Source organism: Giraffa tippelskirchi, chromosome 3 (assembly GCF_054371585.1).
Source record: "Giraffa tippelskirchi isolate mGirTip1 chromosome 3, T2T-mGirTip1v1.2.pri, whole genome shotgun sequence".
Lineage (NCBI taxonomy): Eukaryota > Metazoa > Chordata > Mammalia > Artiodactyla > Giraffidae > Giraffa > Giraffa tippelskirchi.
In genome coordinates, this window is record NC_137277.1 from 95,871,582 (window position 1) to 95,886,936 (window position 15,355).

A 15,355-nucleotide genomic window follows, 5' to 3' on the forward strand; every position below is an offset into this window, starting at 1 on the left:
AGCCAAATTACGTGTTCATGCTTACACTATTTATTTCAAAGTTAATTGTCATCAAGTTAAAGAAGTTTTTGTTTTTATTATTTTAAATAAAATATTTTAAAGTTTTATTTTACAAGTATATTTAAATCTCGTATTTCTTCTATTTGATAGCAGAAATCTAGGATCACCAGTCTGGTTCACACAGACACATACACAAGTTCTCATTTGTTAAAAATCTCTTTAAGGTGTTTGGGAAACCTAAATTAAACAAAAACAATATACAACTCAACAGAAAATAAATACATTCCATCTTCTTTTTATGTCTTAAAACCAAAGAGTCAGTTTGAGCCACTACAAGTGCTGACCTTAAGTTCATCACCCCAACTAAATTTTAACTAATAACGCTCACTCCTCTTATCAATTTAAAATAGCTTTTTGTTTGTCTACTTAATATACTGCTTCCATCACAGTCAAAAATCCATGAAGTTTTCTCATCTTACTAAACTTGAAACATATCTCAACAAGAAAACAGGCCCATGTTTTAAGTCTTTTTAGTCACAGAAAAATAATGAATTTTATCATTTATTGATTTATACGTGATTACACTACATGTAAAAATTACACACAAAATCCTGATTTTTTTAGATAATTTTCATCTCTTTCCATTAATAAGTATTTTAAAACTTCACCAAGGTTTTCATGACTCTCTTGCCAAATCCACCTCCTTTGTCAGACAGATCACCTCACCTTGCACATCTCAGAGGGCTTGGGGAGGGCTTGCACAGGAAGTCCTTTCATCAGCCCACCTTCAGCAAATATATCTCAATCCTGGTGACAAATAAAGAGCAAGAGAGGTGAGGGCTGTGGAAAACTAAAAGAAGCTCACCTTATTTTAAGTATCCAGGAGCACTTAAGCTCTACTTCATAGGAGGAATGTTGTATTTTCTTCCATATCCCCAACATTTTGCAAATAGTGAGTACCTGGTGGCTCAGTTGGAAAGAATTCACCAGCCAATGCAAGAGACATGGTTTCGATCCCTGAGTCGAGAAGATCCCGTGGAGAAGGAAATGGCAATACATTCCAGTATTCTTGCCTGGGAAATCCCATTGACAGAGGAGCCTGGGGGGCTACAGTCCATGGGGTCACAAAAGAGTCGGATACGACTTAGCAACTGACAACAATAACAATACATATTTGTAGAATATATAAATTTATGAATAAGTTATTTTTTGTATTGAATAATTAAGTAATTTTTCCTACTAAATGAGCATTAGTCAGTGATTCTCCGATACTGAGACCATCAACATCATCTTATAATATGTTTGAAATGTAATTTGTTGGACCTTACACTAGAACACCTGATTCAGATACACAGAAATACAGCAATCTGTATTTTGAAAAACTCTTCAGGTCATTCTGACACATTGAAGTTTGAGAACTACTGTTCTAGGTTATTGGAGAAGGCAATGGCACCCCACTCCAGTACTCTTGCCTGGAAAATCCCATGGACGGAGGAGCCTGGTAGGCTGCAGACCCATGGGGTCGCTAGGAGTCGGACATGACTGAGCGACTTCACTTTCACTTTTCCCTTTCATGCACTGGAGAAGGAAATGGCAACCCACTCCAGTATTCTTGCCTGGAGAATCCCAGGGACGGCGGAGCCTGGTGGGCTGCCGTCTATGGGGTCGCACAGAGTCGGACACGACTGAAGCGACTTAGCAGCAGTAGCAGTTCTAGGTTATTAATGGTTAGATAAAAACATAAAGATACATTTTAAATGAAGCTAAACATAAAAATAAAGTTGAAATTTTATAGTATCTTATTCTCACAGTTATTTTCAAAACTGAACTTTTTCATTTAATTTCATTAAGGTATTATAAAAGGGACTCCATTATCTTTGAAATGATTAAAAATAGACTCTCCAAATCAAAAGAGAATTATTACTTTGATGCTTACTAAAATAAAAATTTGATTTACTCTAAAAGCTTTGACTGAAGCAAAGTCATACACACAAAATACAGTTGGTAATTTAGGCAATTATCTAGCCAATTTAAGCCAGTAAAATGCATTTGTATGCTTTGGACTCAATATTCTGAATAATTGACACATAAAACATATATCTTCCTGAATAGCTACGTTACTCCCTCAAAGTTGTATTTCAGTGTTCAGACCTCAAGCTGAGGAACAAAGACATTTTCTGTATAGCTGGTTTATAAAGGGCATTCACAATGTTTTTACTATTCTCCATTGGAGCTGAAAGTCATTCTTTAATTCAGAGATGAAGAGCTGTGGTAATAATACAGAGTTTCCCATTCAGCAAGCATTACTATAGAAACAATCCATTATTCAGATGAATTTAATTAAAGGTTTTACAACATAACTAATGTTTACTATTATCATGTGTTTGGAAGTTTCCTCTTTTTAAAGATTGAATTTGACATAGAAAAAGGAACCATGACATTGTTGCTAAAGGAAATCTGGGAAAAGTTCAGTCATAAGTTGCAATCAACTTTATATCATGCCCCCCTCCCCCCAGGATTTGGGCAAAATACATGTTTCTAAGATCAAGAAAATTACTAATCATTGAAAAAATTATGCATTATCCTTTTGTTAGCAATGAATGTTAATGACAGCCTAAATCAGCGTGTCCACATCAGAGTCCCTGTGTGCATACCATTTGGAAGAATTTGTGACTTAGCAACACCTAAATTAGGGACAGTCCCTGTTTACACAGCATGAGGGTAACAGGTGTCTGTACCATTTGTGTTCAGAACACTCCATCAAAGAGTTCCCGTCAATGTAACAACTATTAATACATGGTCATCTTGGGTCAATCTAGGTAAAAATGTTATTACTTTCTCACAACATGAATGGACTCTTTAACTTGGCATTTTGAAAAGAAAGAATTCTATAAAAGGGAAACAAAATAGCAGTATTGTACATCATACATTGATTTATTATGCAGTTAATACTGGAAACCCAGTTAGGTATGTATAATTCTAATGTGTTTGATTTCATTTCCAATGCCTCCTTGTGGAGGGATTTTTGACCTTGGGTGGCTAAGAGTAGTCCACCAGCCTGTTCCATTTTCTGTTTTATCTCCCTTATTCTGAATCTGTGTTTTCTGCTTTTTGGCCCTGAAGATGAGCCAGCTAGGTTGGAAGCAGTGCTTCTCAGACATCATCAGCATTTGTGAACTTGTTTCAGAAGTTCTCTGCTGCTGCCTATGGGTTCTGTGGTTATTCTCACTCTACTACAGCAATAACTTCCCCTGATCTCCACACACATGATCTCCACACATTCCTTCAAGATTCCTATCTTGTCCTATACTTATTGCCTTATTGTGAAATGTTTCTTTTTCTCCAGTATCTCTCACCCCAGGAAATGTCCCAGAAGTCTTAGTTTTTCAAAGCATAACTGATCACATCTGCTCCTTTAAAGGGTCCCAAATTTAGCTTCAGGTTTACCAGGCTGATGGACACACCGGTGACCTTTTGTTTTCACGAACACCAGGACTGCACTGGCTTCACTGCCCCATTTGTCACCCACTAATCAGATTAGCCAGGTCAGTACTGAGTTCACTCTGAATAATGTTTTTGTTTTTTTTTTCCCCAGTCAAACTGCTAGCTACTGCCTTCTTTGACAATACTATGGGCTGCTCTAGCAGCCCATGGGCATCATCATAAACTCCTAACACATTAGTAGGATAGACATCTCCTCTCAGGGTGCCTCTGTGGAAATTTCTTCCTGAAAAGGAAAGTCAGATATGTCAATTATCTTCCCTGTTTCTCCCATCAAATTTGATCTCTTGCTCTCTCTGACTCAGAGATTAAAATTATATTTCTCTGCACATCCAGAGCTAGTTGGTTGGAGAAAAGTCCCACAGTGATTTTAAGGCTTCCAATTTAAATGCCAGATGTGTGAATACCGTGGTCATAGAAAGGTACATTGATATTAATACATAAATTCTTTTGTGTAATAGAAGACTTACTCGGATCATCATTTTTTTTAGACCCTAGACTGGCTGTCCTTCCCCATCTGTACCATAGGCAGTGTGCCTGACACTTTCCTCAAGGTAGGGACAGATGCAGAAAATATTGGCCCCTGCAGGTACACAGCTCCGTCCCTCGCTGGGAGTTGTAGTCAAAGGCAGGCACCTGCCTTACCCAAGGTCATGGTCCTTCCCATGGGATACTTGTAGCCAGTGACTAGCTGCAACAGGGAGATACCTGACTTCTTTTTGGCATAACTCTGAAGGACAAGTCCAGCTCCACAGCTCTCAAGAGGACAGGCTGAAATTTTAGCTGCATTTTTGTATCAGTTTAAATAACTTCCTCTGACCAATCCTGTCTTCCTCTTTTTCTTATAGGCGTATCTCCTGAGAACGCTTCCCCAAAACTCTTTTGCACAGTCTATTTTCAGGGATCCAATCAAGATACTTCCCAGCACTCCAAATCCTTTGTGAGGGGAAATATCTCTTGTTGTGACCTTCACAACACCCTGCCCCCCAGCCCCATATGCACACACATATGTCCTCTCCTTACCCCACTGTAGTCTCTGGTTTACATGACTTCTTGAACATAAAATTTTTCCCACTTTTCAGTTTATAATCCAGCTAAGCAGAACCAAGCAAGGGTAATATCTTTTAATTGATATTTAACTTGAGTTTAGTAGTAAAATGATTAAGTAGTCAAAAGTTCTAAGAGTTTGTGGAAATGATGAGAAATTAAACCAAGGAAATGGGGAATTTGTAATTGTGAGGAAATTCAGTGATTTAGCAATATATTGAGAACTTTTTAGGAATATTTGGCTTTTCTGCAAGAAACTTAGTTTCTAATATTCCTAGGTATAGTCTTAAGTTAGTGTCTTGTTTCATATCAAAATTAGCACAATAGTTTTCTTCCAAATTTTAGGAGATTAGAATCAGCTCTGGTTGGGCTGAGGGAGGTGAGGAGAGAGAGACAGAGAAATAATTCAGATTGGTGAAGATTTCTCAATTTGGAAAATTTGATAAAACCATTTTCTAAAGTCCCATTACTGCAGGAGATAGGGATAGAAATATAGTTGTGATCATTGTAATTCTGTGAGAACTGTGATTAGCTAAAAGTGTATGTAAAGAAACTCAAAACTGGAAGGAATATTAAGAGTCAGCTAGTCCTAGAGGATTCTAGGGGAGGTTAATGGAGGAATTTCAGATGGAGGAGATTTTGTTATTCAACCTTTGAGATTATAAAAAATGTGTGTGTGCATTTATCTGCATTTATTTAGAGGAGAGATTTATGATTCTCAATAGATGGTTGTGTGAATATTTATGGAACAAGAAACCCAACATGAAATCTTGGGTAAAACTGAAATTAAATCAAGGAAGCTGCTGTTTTATTTTGATTTTACCACCCTGATTTCCTATTTGACCCTGGGCCAAGTATTTAACATTTTTTCATATATAGATTGAAGTCATAATTATAGGTTTTAAAACAGAAGGACACTGGGAATATCTGTATCTTCTTGGTTGAGATGTAAACAGCTCTTAGTTAAGTGTAATGCAGGGTGTATGAAGATGCAGCTTACAAATTTATATTCAGCAGTTTCATAGAGGGTACATGTCCTGAGTAAGACATTGTCATGATAGTTAATTATAAGTTCATGTATAGTAGAAATATCTCTCTCAAGTGAAAAATGATGCCTTTAAACAAAATTATATTCATGTTAATAGTTTATCAATACATATAACTGTTTTAGGGAATGTGTTAAAAGATGTATAACCCCCCCCGATTCTATTGTTATTATTTCAGATTTATTGAACGTTTTAGTGCATGGTAAGCTAAATAGTATCTCTTTTAGTTATTCAAGTTAGAAAGCAAATATATTAAAATATGGAAGCAACTTAACAAGGCTGTTTTTTAGTGTTAAGAATCATAAGATTATACTTATCTATGTTTTATATTTGATGCCTGAAAGTGCTAGCATTGACCAAAATTCTCAATGTTTATTCTTTCCAGATGAACTGAGGTTAGACAACTAAATCTGTAATGCAATATAACATGGTCATATTAACCTAGTGATGCAGAAAAGACCATCTGTACCACCTTGAATATGTCTAAACTGTAGGAGCAATCTAAATGCCTTGTGCAGTCATTAATTTAAGAAAGGCAGGGAATTGTTTTTAAATGTGGAGGGTAATGTAATGGATGAAAAATGAATAAAAGTAGGCACTGACCTTAGTGCATTGTAATAAGCTTGCAGAATTGATTTGTAAACTGCTTTATAAGTCAATTCCAAGTGCATTAAAAACTAATCAAATGACTTTGATGCAGTTCACTGATTTTTAACTTGGCAATTTACTTGAGCATATAAAAGTTGTTAGTAGAATTATATAAGAATGCTTACAAAATAGATATTGTGATGTACTGTTATTTAATCATATATGCACACAGTGGTTACTGTTACCTACTAATTAATCCAGAGCTTAATGTTGAATGTACCTGGAATTTGTGCACTGTGTCCTGTCTTTTATCAGAAAGATAAATTCTATTTCAATTATATTTGCCACTGTTAACTACTAGCACACAAAACCTAACAGTAAGAACTTAGCCTGTTTAATTCTAAAATTTTCTGTAATCAGTATTTTACATAAAATTCACTAGATGATGAGGAGTTTGAAAACACTTCTGTGTATGATCTAGAATCAGAATAATAGCAATTAATAACCTCTGGAAAAATAAGAGCATGTGTTGTACTAGGCATATAGGGCATGATATAAACTTCACCATTTTCATCAGCTATTTGATTCTACTCAGTTATTTTGGTAAATATGAGTAAATAAAGTTCCAGGAGGCTGTGTGTATATGCTAAATTGCTTGAGTTGTGTCCGACTCTTTTCAATGCTATGGACCATAGCCCGCCAGGCTCTTCTATCCATGGGATTCTCCAGCCAAGATTACTGGAGTGGGTTGCCATGCCCTCCGCCAGGGAATCTTCCCAACTCAGGGACTGAACCTGCTTCTCATGTCTCCTGCATTAGCAGGCAGGTTCTTTACCACTAGCGCCACCTGGGAAGTCCACCAGGAGGCAAAGATGGTCTAAATAAGTTGGTCAGAGCAATTGAATATCTTAGTTTTTCCACAGTCAAAACTGAAGCACATTATCAGTTTAGGATCTGCTAGTGAAAATTCATTTACCATGATCAAGCATTCTGTTAGGACTGGGATTTGGTGAGCAAAGTAGACAGAGGCCCTGCCTATAGTCTACTAAGGGAGAGAAATGTTAATCAGAAAATCAGTACAACTATGAGCTGTTGTGAAAATTACAAAGGTGATACTAATAGTTCTGAAGAAAAGAAGAGCTTCCCTAGGAAATGACTTTGGAGCTAAAATCTGAAGGATGTTATTATAGATTATGTATAACTGAATCACTCAGCTGTACACCTGAAACTGCTGCTGCTGCTAAGTCGCTTCAGTCATATCTGACTCTGTGTGACCCCATAGATGGCAGCCTACCAGGCTCCTCCGTCCCTGGAATTCTCCAGGCAAGAACACGGGACTGAGTTGCCATTCCTTCTCCAATGCACGAAAGTGAAAAGTGAAAGTGAAGTCACTCAGTCGTGTCCGACTCTTTGAGACCCCTTGGACTGCAGCCTACCCGGCTCCTCCGTCCATGGGATTTTCCAGACAAGAGTACTGGCGTGGGTTGCCATTGCCTTCTCCACACCTGAAACTAACACAACATTATTAATCAACGAACCTGCCTGCCAATGCAGGAGACATAAGAGACAAGGATTTGATCCCTGGGTTGGGAAGATCCCCCAGAGGAAGGCATGGCAACCACTCCAGTATTCTTGCCTGGAGAATCCCATGGACAGAGGAGCCTGGCAGGCTACAGTCCACAGGGTTACACAGAGTCCAGACACAACTGAAGTGACTTAGCACACACACATGAATACTCCAGTATAAAATATTTTTTAAGAAGAAAGAAGTGCAACAGATTTCCATAAAAAGAAAATCCTAAAGGATGTACTAAGTAGGAAGAGTAAAAATTATCAAGCACCAGGAAGCCCTGAATCTATAAGAAACACAGGTCTCTGGAAGAATTATAAAGTTCATATGGCCAGATCCTAGAAAGTAAGGAGGAAAAATTAAGCTTCAGATGGTAGAGTTAGTATTATCTTCATGCCCAAAGCAAGAACTTACTGGGAGCAGTAAAAGGTTAAGCAACAGTCTATGTGGACAAAAGTTGTTTTTTTTTTTTAATAATTTTTAAAGGATAGACAATATGATGCAAATATGGAAAATGATATTTATCTTATTGCAAGAAATCAAGTGAACCATGATTATCTCCACAGAGTGAGAGCAGTGGAGATAAAGAGAAGTAAAAACATTAAAAAGATATTCAAGAGGTAAAATGAACCACAGCAGATTAATTGGATATGGAAGATGGAGTAAGACAGAATAGTAACTACTGGAGTAGCACTCGTCTCAGGCTTATACAACTAGATGGACTGTGATGCCATTCACTGAAAAAATAAGGGTTGGACTTGGAAGATAGATCATGAGATCAGATTTGTTACAGGATTTTGAGGTGTCTTGAAGACTTCTAAGTGAAGATGCTGATGAGGCTATTAAAAATGCAGCTTTGGAGGTAAGAGAATAAGTCTAGGCTTGAGTTATAGATTTATGAGTATTTGGCTAAAGATGGAATTGAAAATATATGCATAAATAAGATCATCCATTGGAAGAGTATACTTAAATATAATGCAGAAAAGTTCACAAGTTTTGAGTGTTCTTCCATGTTTTAAAATGATTCTCAATACATTGAGGAAAAGTTCATAGTAAATATATTAAAGATAATGGTGCCCATGACACTTAAAGAACTTAAGGAGAGATTTCTATGGTGGCCGAGTGTTTAAGACTCCGAGCTTCCACTTCAGGGGGCATGGGTTTGATTCCTAGCTGGGGAACTAAGAATCCACATGAGACGTGGCATGGTCAAAAGATAGAAAGAAAGGAAAAAAAAAAAAGAATATAAGGAGGTAGAAAGTACCATAGCCCAGATAATCCTATTGACTGACTCGAAACCCAACATGTGATTGTAAAGCCATGGAATGATGGAATGGTGTGGACTTAGGCTCCTGGACTGACAACAGAAAACAGAATCTGCATTTTCTTGTAGACAATACTTAGAAAATCTTTGAGTTACACAGTTTTGTTTGGATGCTTTCTCTTATCCTTTTATTTTTTCTAGGAGTATAAGCTTTACCTTTTTACTGTTTTAACTTATAAAAGAATGCATGCTCAATGAAACAAACATAAGAAATATATAAAGAAGAATGCAATACATTTCCCACACTTCCAAACCCATTGACCCAATCAACATTAAAACTGTGAATTGTGTTTTTCCACATCTTTTTCTACTGCCGTAAGACTTCTATGGGCAAATACAAGATTTTATTATTCTTAATGAAATAGTGTCACCATAAACACCTTAAACTGAAACTTCCCTTTTCATGTAAAACTATATTTGAGTAACCATCTAATCAAAGCTTATACATATTCTTGTTTTTAAAGAACATCATAAGATTCTGAAGTATAAAAATGCCATAATTTATTCCACTATTCTCCTTCTAATGGATAATATGATTGTATCTTGTTTTGGTGCATTTGTAATATCCTATAAATGGGATTTCTGAGTCAAATCAAAAGTGTATATGAAAATTGTATTTTTTTCACTTTCATAGACATTGTAAGATGATTTTCCAAAGAATTTGTATCAGTTTGCAGTTCCACTAGCAAAGCATCAGAATGCTTGTCAGCATTGTTTGCCAGCACTAGATGTTATGTTTCTTGTTTTCATTTACTACAAGTTGAAGCATGGAAAATACTATCTTGTTTTAATTTGCATATTTTACTACCAGTAAGTTTATGTGTTTATTAGCTAATATTTTAAATTTTAATATCTATATTTTAATGTTTATATTTAGTTGCCCTTCTAAGCATCAACCATTCTGAGATACATATAACATTCCATGCCATATTCTTAGATATTGGAACAAAAACTAATCGGGGCAAAGAAATTCTTATGTTTACAACCCACTCTGAAACCAAATGCTTTTCAGGAATTCAAGCAGAATGAGGACTGTTTCGTACACAGTTGACCCCACTTTTCACATCAACACTAGACTAACAATATCATCCAATATAAATCTTTTAGAATATGTCAGGCCAACTCCTTACTCGAACCTCATTCCCTTTCCTCCACTTCCAATACCATAGCATTCTCCCCTCCATAGACCTCCCACACACATGCACTATAATCTTTCCTGTGTCTGGTTCTTTTACACAGTATCCCATCCCTTCTTTTTCTTTCTAAACTGTACTCCAATTCTCGGTTTCCCTTTAAGAAAATGGATGTATAGTGAATATATTTTGTAATTTATTAAAACAAAAAAATCATCCAAATAATGCTTTTGTATCACTGGAGTGTATCTAACCATCAGAAACTGGTAAAATCATTTCACTATTTTCTTACAACTTATATGATAATTCATATAGGTCCAGAGACGTTTTCTACCATAAACCACATTCCAACTGTAAATGACTTAAGTATTTGTTAATAACTTTTTACATGGTAATTAAATATGTGTCAACAATGTTTATTTGTTTGTTTGAAGGAATATATCCTTTGTTGTGTAATAATGCTCTTTCCTATCTCCATTTGTAGGGAAACTTTTTGGGTTCAAATTCCCTGGTCTGAGAGTTCTCACTTACAGAAAGCAGTCCTTACCACAAGAAGATCCTGATGTGGTAGTGATTGAGTCATCTAAACACAGTGATGATTCCGTAGCCATGAAGCACTTAAAGTCTCCTACAAAAGAAAGCTGCAGCCCCTCGGAAGCAGATGATACAAAAGCCTTGATACAGCCCAGCAAATGTTCCCCCTTGGTGAATATCTCCGGACCTCTTGACCATTCCTCTCCCAAAAGGCAATGGGACCGACTCTACCCTGACATGCTGCAGTCAAGTTCCCAGCTGACTCATTCCAGATCAAAGGAAAGCATTTGTAGTATACGGAGGGCTTCCTCAGTTCATGATATAGAAGGATTCAATATCCATCCCAAGAACATATTTAGAGACCGACACGCCAGTGAAGGTATGTTAGTAAATTTTTTTTTAATATGGAAACTTATATTAAGGGGTAAGGAAAGGTAATTTCTGTATTGTGTTTAATTTCAACATTAATCCTTATACTAGTGAAAAAGAAATGTGAGTAGAATCTATTAAAAATATCAGTTCTACAGAATTGTTACTGATTTCCTCTTTGAATCCTAGTGACTATTTTTTTTTTCTGGCTTCTTTATCTGAGGTAGAATGATAACTATTATCTGCTTACTTTATGGAGTGTTAAATAACTAATGCTTAACATAAGATCTGTTTAGGTGATAACACTATCATCTCAAGCATAATGTATTGTGCTGCGTTTAGTAAATAGTCAAGAACTGGTCAGAAAGAGTGGTGCGTGATCATAGGACTATTTTACTGACCAACTCTTTCCAAAAGGAAAAGGTGTATGAAATATGATATACCAAGTGACAAGAAAGCTATACACTAATTGGGGGCAGGGAGGAGATAGGAAAGGGGAAGGGGCTCAACCAAAAACAACATGAAATGCAAAGTCAAAATTCATTGTTTCTCTCTGCCTTCTTCAGGACAACAAAAACAACTCATCATTAACATGATAATGATAACATTTGTTGAGTATTTACATGTGTGAGGCACACACATTAACATTAACTAATTTAATTCTTATAATAACCTTATGAATTAAAATCTATTATTAAGTCCAGGATATAATAGATGAGGAAACTAGGACTTAGAGACATCCCTGGTGGCTCAAGAATCTGCCAGCCAATGCAGGAGACAAAACAGACTAGGGTTCAATCCCTGCATCAGGACATCAGGAAGCTTCCCTGGAGGAGGGCATGGCAATTTACTCCAACATTCTTACCTGGAGAATCTCATGAACAAAGGATCCTGGTGGGCTACAGTCCAAGGGGTTGCAAAGAGTTGGACGCAACTGAAGTGACTTAGCATACAAGGCTTAGATATGTTACATAAATATCTGGTCCTAGGTTATGAAGTGCCAGAAAGTGTTAGTCGCTCAGTCGTGCCTGACTCTTTGCAGCCCCATGGACTATGACCTGTCAGGCTCTTCTGTCCATGGAATTCTTCAGGCAAGAATACTGGAGTAGGTAGCCATTCCCTTCTCTAGAATATCTTCCCAACCCAAGGACTGAACCCAGTTCTCCTGCATTGCAAGCACATTCTTCACCATCTAAGCCACCAGGAAAGCCCTTTCAAACCCAGTACTGGTCTCCAGAATCCACAATCCATCCACTCAGTGTTGTTCTTCTTTTATACATGCTTCAGGAAACCTTGCTGCAAGGAAATTGAATCACTGAAATTTCTCCAGGGAGGTCCAAGATTCAGGGTACCTGTCATGGTCTGGGTATGTGTTGGAAAAAATTTCCAGACGTGAGGCAAAATGAGAGGAGAATAAAGTTTATTAGAGTGGGAGACACTGTTAGAACAGTGGGCTGGCTCAAGGGAAAGCCAAACACTTTCACAGCTGGGCAGCCAATTTTTATAGTCTCAAGACAGAGAAAGTTTCTACTGGAATGGTGGCATTAGGTGATTGGCCAGGATGATATAAGGTGGATAATAGGGTGGGTACTTTACTTAATTTGGAGTCAGGGAACTGGTTGGTTTCCATCCAGAGACTCATAGCAACAGTTGCTATAGGGCTTGGTCAGTTCCAGAGATTTTTAACCTCTGACTTTGGTACAGGGCTCCACACCTGTGATCTTGGTATAGGGCTCCACAGTACCCATTGCGTGGATGCATTAGTCTCACTTTCTACAGTTTGGGGTTCTGGAGAGGCCCACTGTGGAGAAGGCACTGGCAAGCCACTCCAGTACTCTTGCCTAGAAAATTCCATGGACGGAGGAGCCTGGTAGGCTGCAGTCCATGGGGTTGCTACGAGTCGGACATGACTGAGTGACTTCACTTTTACTTTTCACTTTCATGCATGGGAGAAGGAAATGGCAACCCACTCCAGTGTTCTTGCCTGGAGAATCCCAGGGATGGTGGAGCCTGGTGGGCTGCCGTCTATGGGGTCGCACAGAGTTGGCCATGACTGAAGCGACTTAGCAGCAGCAGCAGCAGCAGAAGCCCACTGTCCTCTCTGTGGTATTTATTCTTGTGAGTGCCCGTCATTATCCATGCTGCTGCTGGTTTTCTTTTTTAAAACATAAATCTGATTATGGGGCTCCTTAGTGTAGGGTACTGGATACTTATCCAGCTGTCCATAGTTTTTTCAAGCTTCATTTCTAGCCCCTGCAAGATTTCCTCCCCTTCTATATACTCAATTCTAAACCTGTACAAAAATAATCACCTTTTCTCAAAAATATCTCATGCATTTTCTTCCTTCATTGCTTTGTTCTGCTGGGAATACTCATGCCCACTTTGTCCCTCCTGACACTACTACTCATAGCCATAAGGACCCGTTTCTCCTTTCCAAACCAGAATTAAATGGTTTCATACCTGAGTGTGTAAAACAGTGTTTGCATATATGATAGCATTTCTTATTATTATTTCTTATTATTCTATATTTATTCCACATTTTATGTCTTCCAATGCTATTAGATATACACACAAATGATGTTGTCGAGAGCTTCTCTAGTGCTGGAATTCTAGCATGGTTGGCTCCATGGCTTTGGTTTCAAGCACAGTCACCTATTTCATGGCAAGAACTCAATAAGCATTAATGTGACTTTAAGAGCATTGTGCTCATGAATTTTGTTACAGAACCATACACATCAGGCAATAATGAGTTATCTATTCATTAGTACTCTGCAATTTAAACAAAAATCATAGGATTGAATCATGTGAGGGATCTATATTTAAAGAGTGCAGTGAAGTAGAGAAGACAGAAGTGAAAGAAAATGAGTTAACAAGAAAAAATTCAGAGATAAATCAGTATCGCAGAAATAAAAAGAATAGTTTTCTGTAAGATGGATTTGATATGGTACAAGAGCAATTAGCACATCTGTTTTATTCTCTAGTCCAAGGAAAGTCAAAAGGAAAATAAAGTCAAGAACAATTTTCAAACTGGATCATTGTCTAAAACTCTGTACAATCTAGTTGCATCATGCTCACTATCTCCTGACTAAAAGAAACTTCTGAAATTTAGTCTTTAAGCTATGGATCCTATAGCTGAACAGCAGTAAATCCAATATAGTAATTCAAATGGCCAGCATATAATTCAGTTAGTCAGTCCACTTAGTGTAGTCTTCTTTAGCAAACATACTGACTTTTCAGAGACTGGCCTTATTGCCTGGAACCTGAGTTACAGTGGAATAACATTCAGAAACAATATTAAATAATGCATATTCAGTGCACGGTACAGACTTAACCTGTGTTTTGACAGCGGTACTAAGTTAGATCAGATTTCATGGTTTAGCTTTATTGTTTTCAATTTTATGTAGTCTCCATTTAGCACACAGTTACTGATGCAATTATGGGAAAAGGATGTGTTAGTATTTTGAGTTTCTCAGTACAGGTTCTATTTATGGACAAGGATGGACAATTGAGATCATCCTCAATTTTCTTCTCCCACCCAAGCTATGTTATTTTCAAAAAATGTATCATTTTTTCACAGATGCTAAAGTTGGCTTCTGACTACCAATTGATAATTCAGAAGGCATTTTGTACTTCACCATTAGAGCAATTTTAGATACAAAATCTCTAATTAGTATAGAAGAAACTACAGTTCCTAAAGCTATATAATTTAATATGCTTTAAAAACTGAGGCACTGATAGGGAAGATGGAAAGCTTTTAAAAATGATTTTAACTTTATGACTCTGTATAATTATTTAATGGTTTCAATTGTTGTCTCTTCACTCAAGAAGAAAATTCCCTCCTATATATATAAATACATAGGTTATTTTATAGAACTTGAAATAACTTGCAAATATATCAGTGCATATTATTTTACATTATCTTTTCACCTAATCTACATTGCCAAATATCTTAGAACCATAGTTCTCAAACCATTTGTGGTGAAGGACCAGAAGTTTTTGTTTTCCTGTCTACCACAAACCAATATATTTGTAAATACAGTAATAATGTGCTATACGGAAAATGAAATTTTAAAAAATAGACATAAAAATATAAGCCCCAATTCTTGTATTATTAAATTGAACAGATGTAAAATTATTCTGTCAAACTGCTACAAGACTCTGAATGCTTCCTCTAATTTCTGCACTTATACTGTCATGGAGGAATAGCAAGCAGATCTTAGCTAGCACCAGCTCAAAGACCACA

The 15,355-nt window shown here is 36.9% G+C and overlaps 1 protein-coding gene across 8 annotated transcripts in view; it reads left to right on the forward strand.

Annotated features, from left to right (window-relative positions):
• KCNH7 (potassium voltage-gated channel subfamily H member 7) overlaps positions 1 to 15,355 on the forward strand; it is a 509,719-nt gene that overhangs the window by 357,506 nt on the left and 136,858 nt on the right. For all 8 annotated transcript variants that reach the window (XM_081581582.1, XM_081581581.1, XM_081581583.1 and 5 more), the window contains one exon: positions 10,694 to 11,122. In XM_081581582.1, coding sequence (XP_081437708.1) covers positions 10,694 to 11,122 — 429 coding nt within the window. The remainder of the gene's footprint in view (positions 1 to 10,693; positions 11,123 to 15,355) is intronic.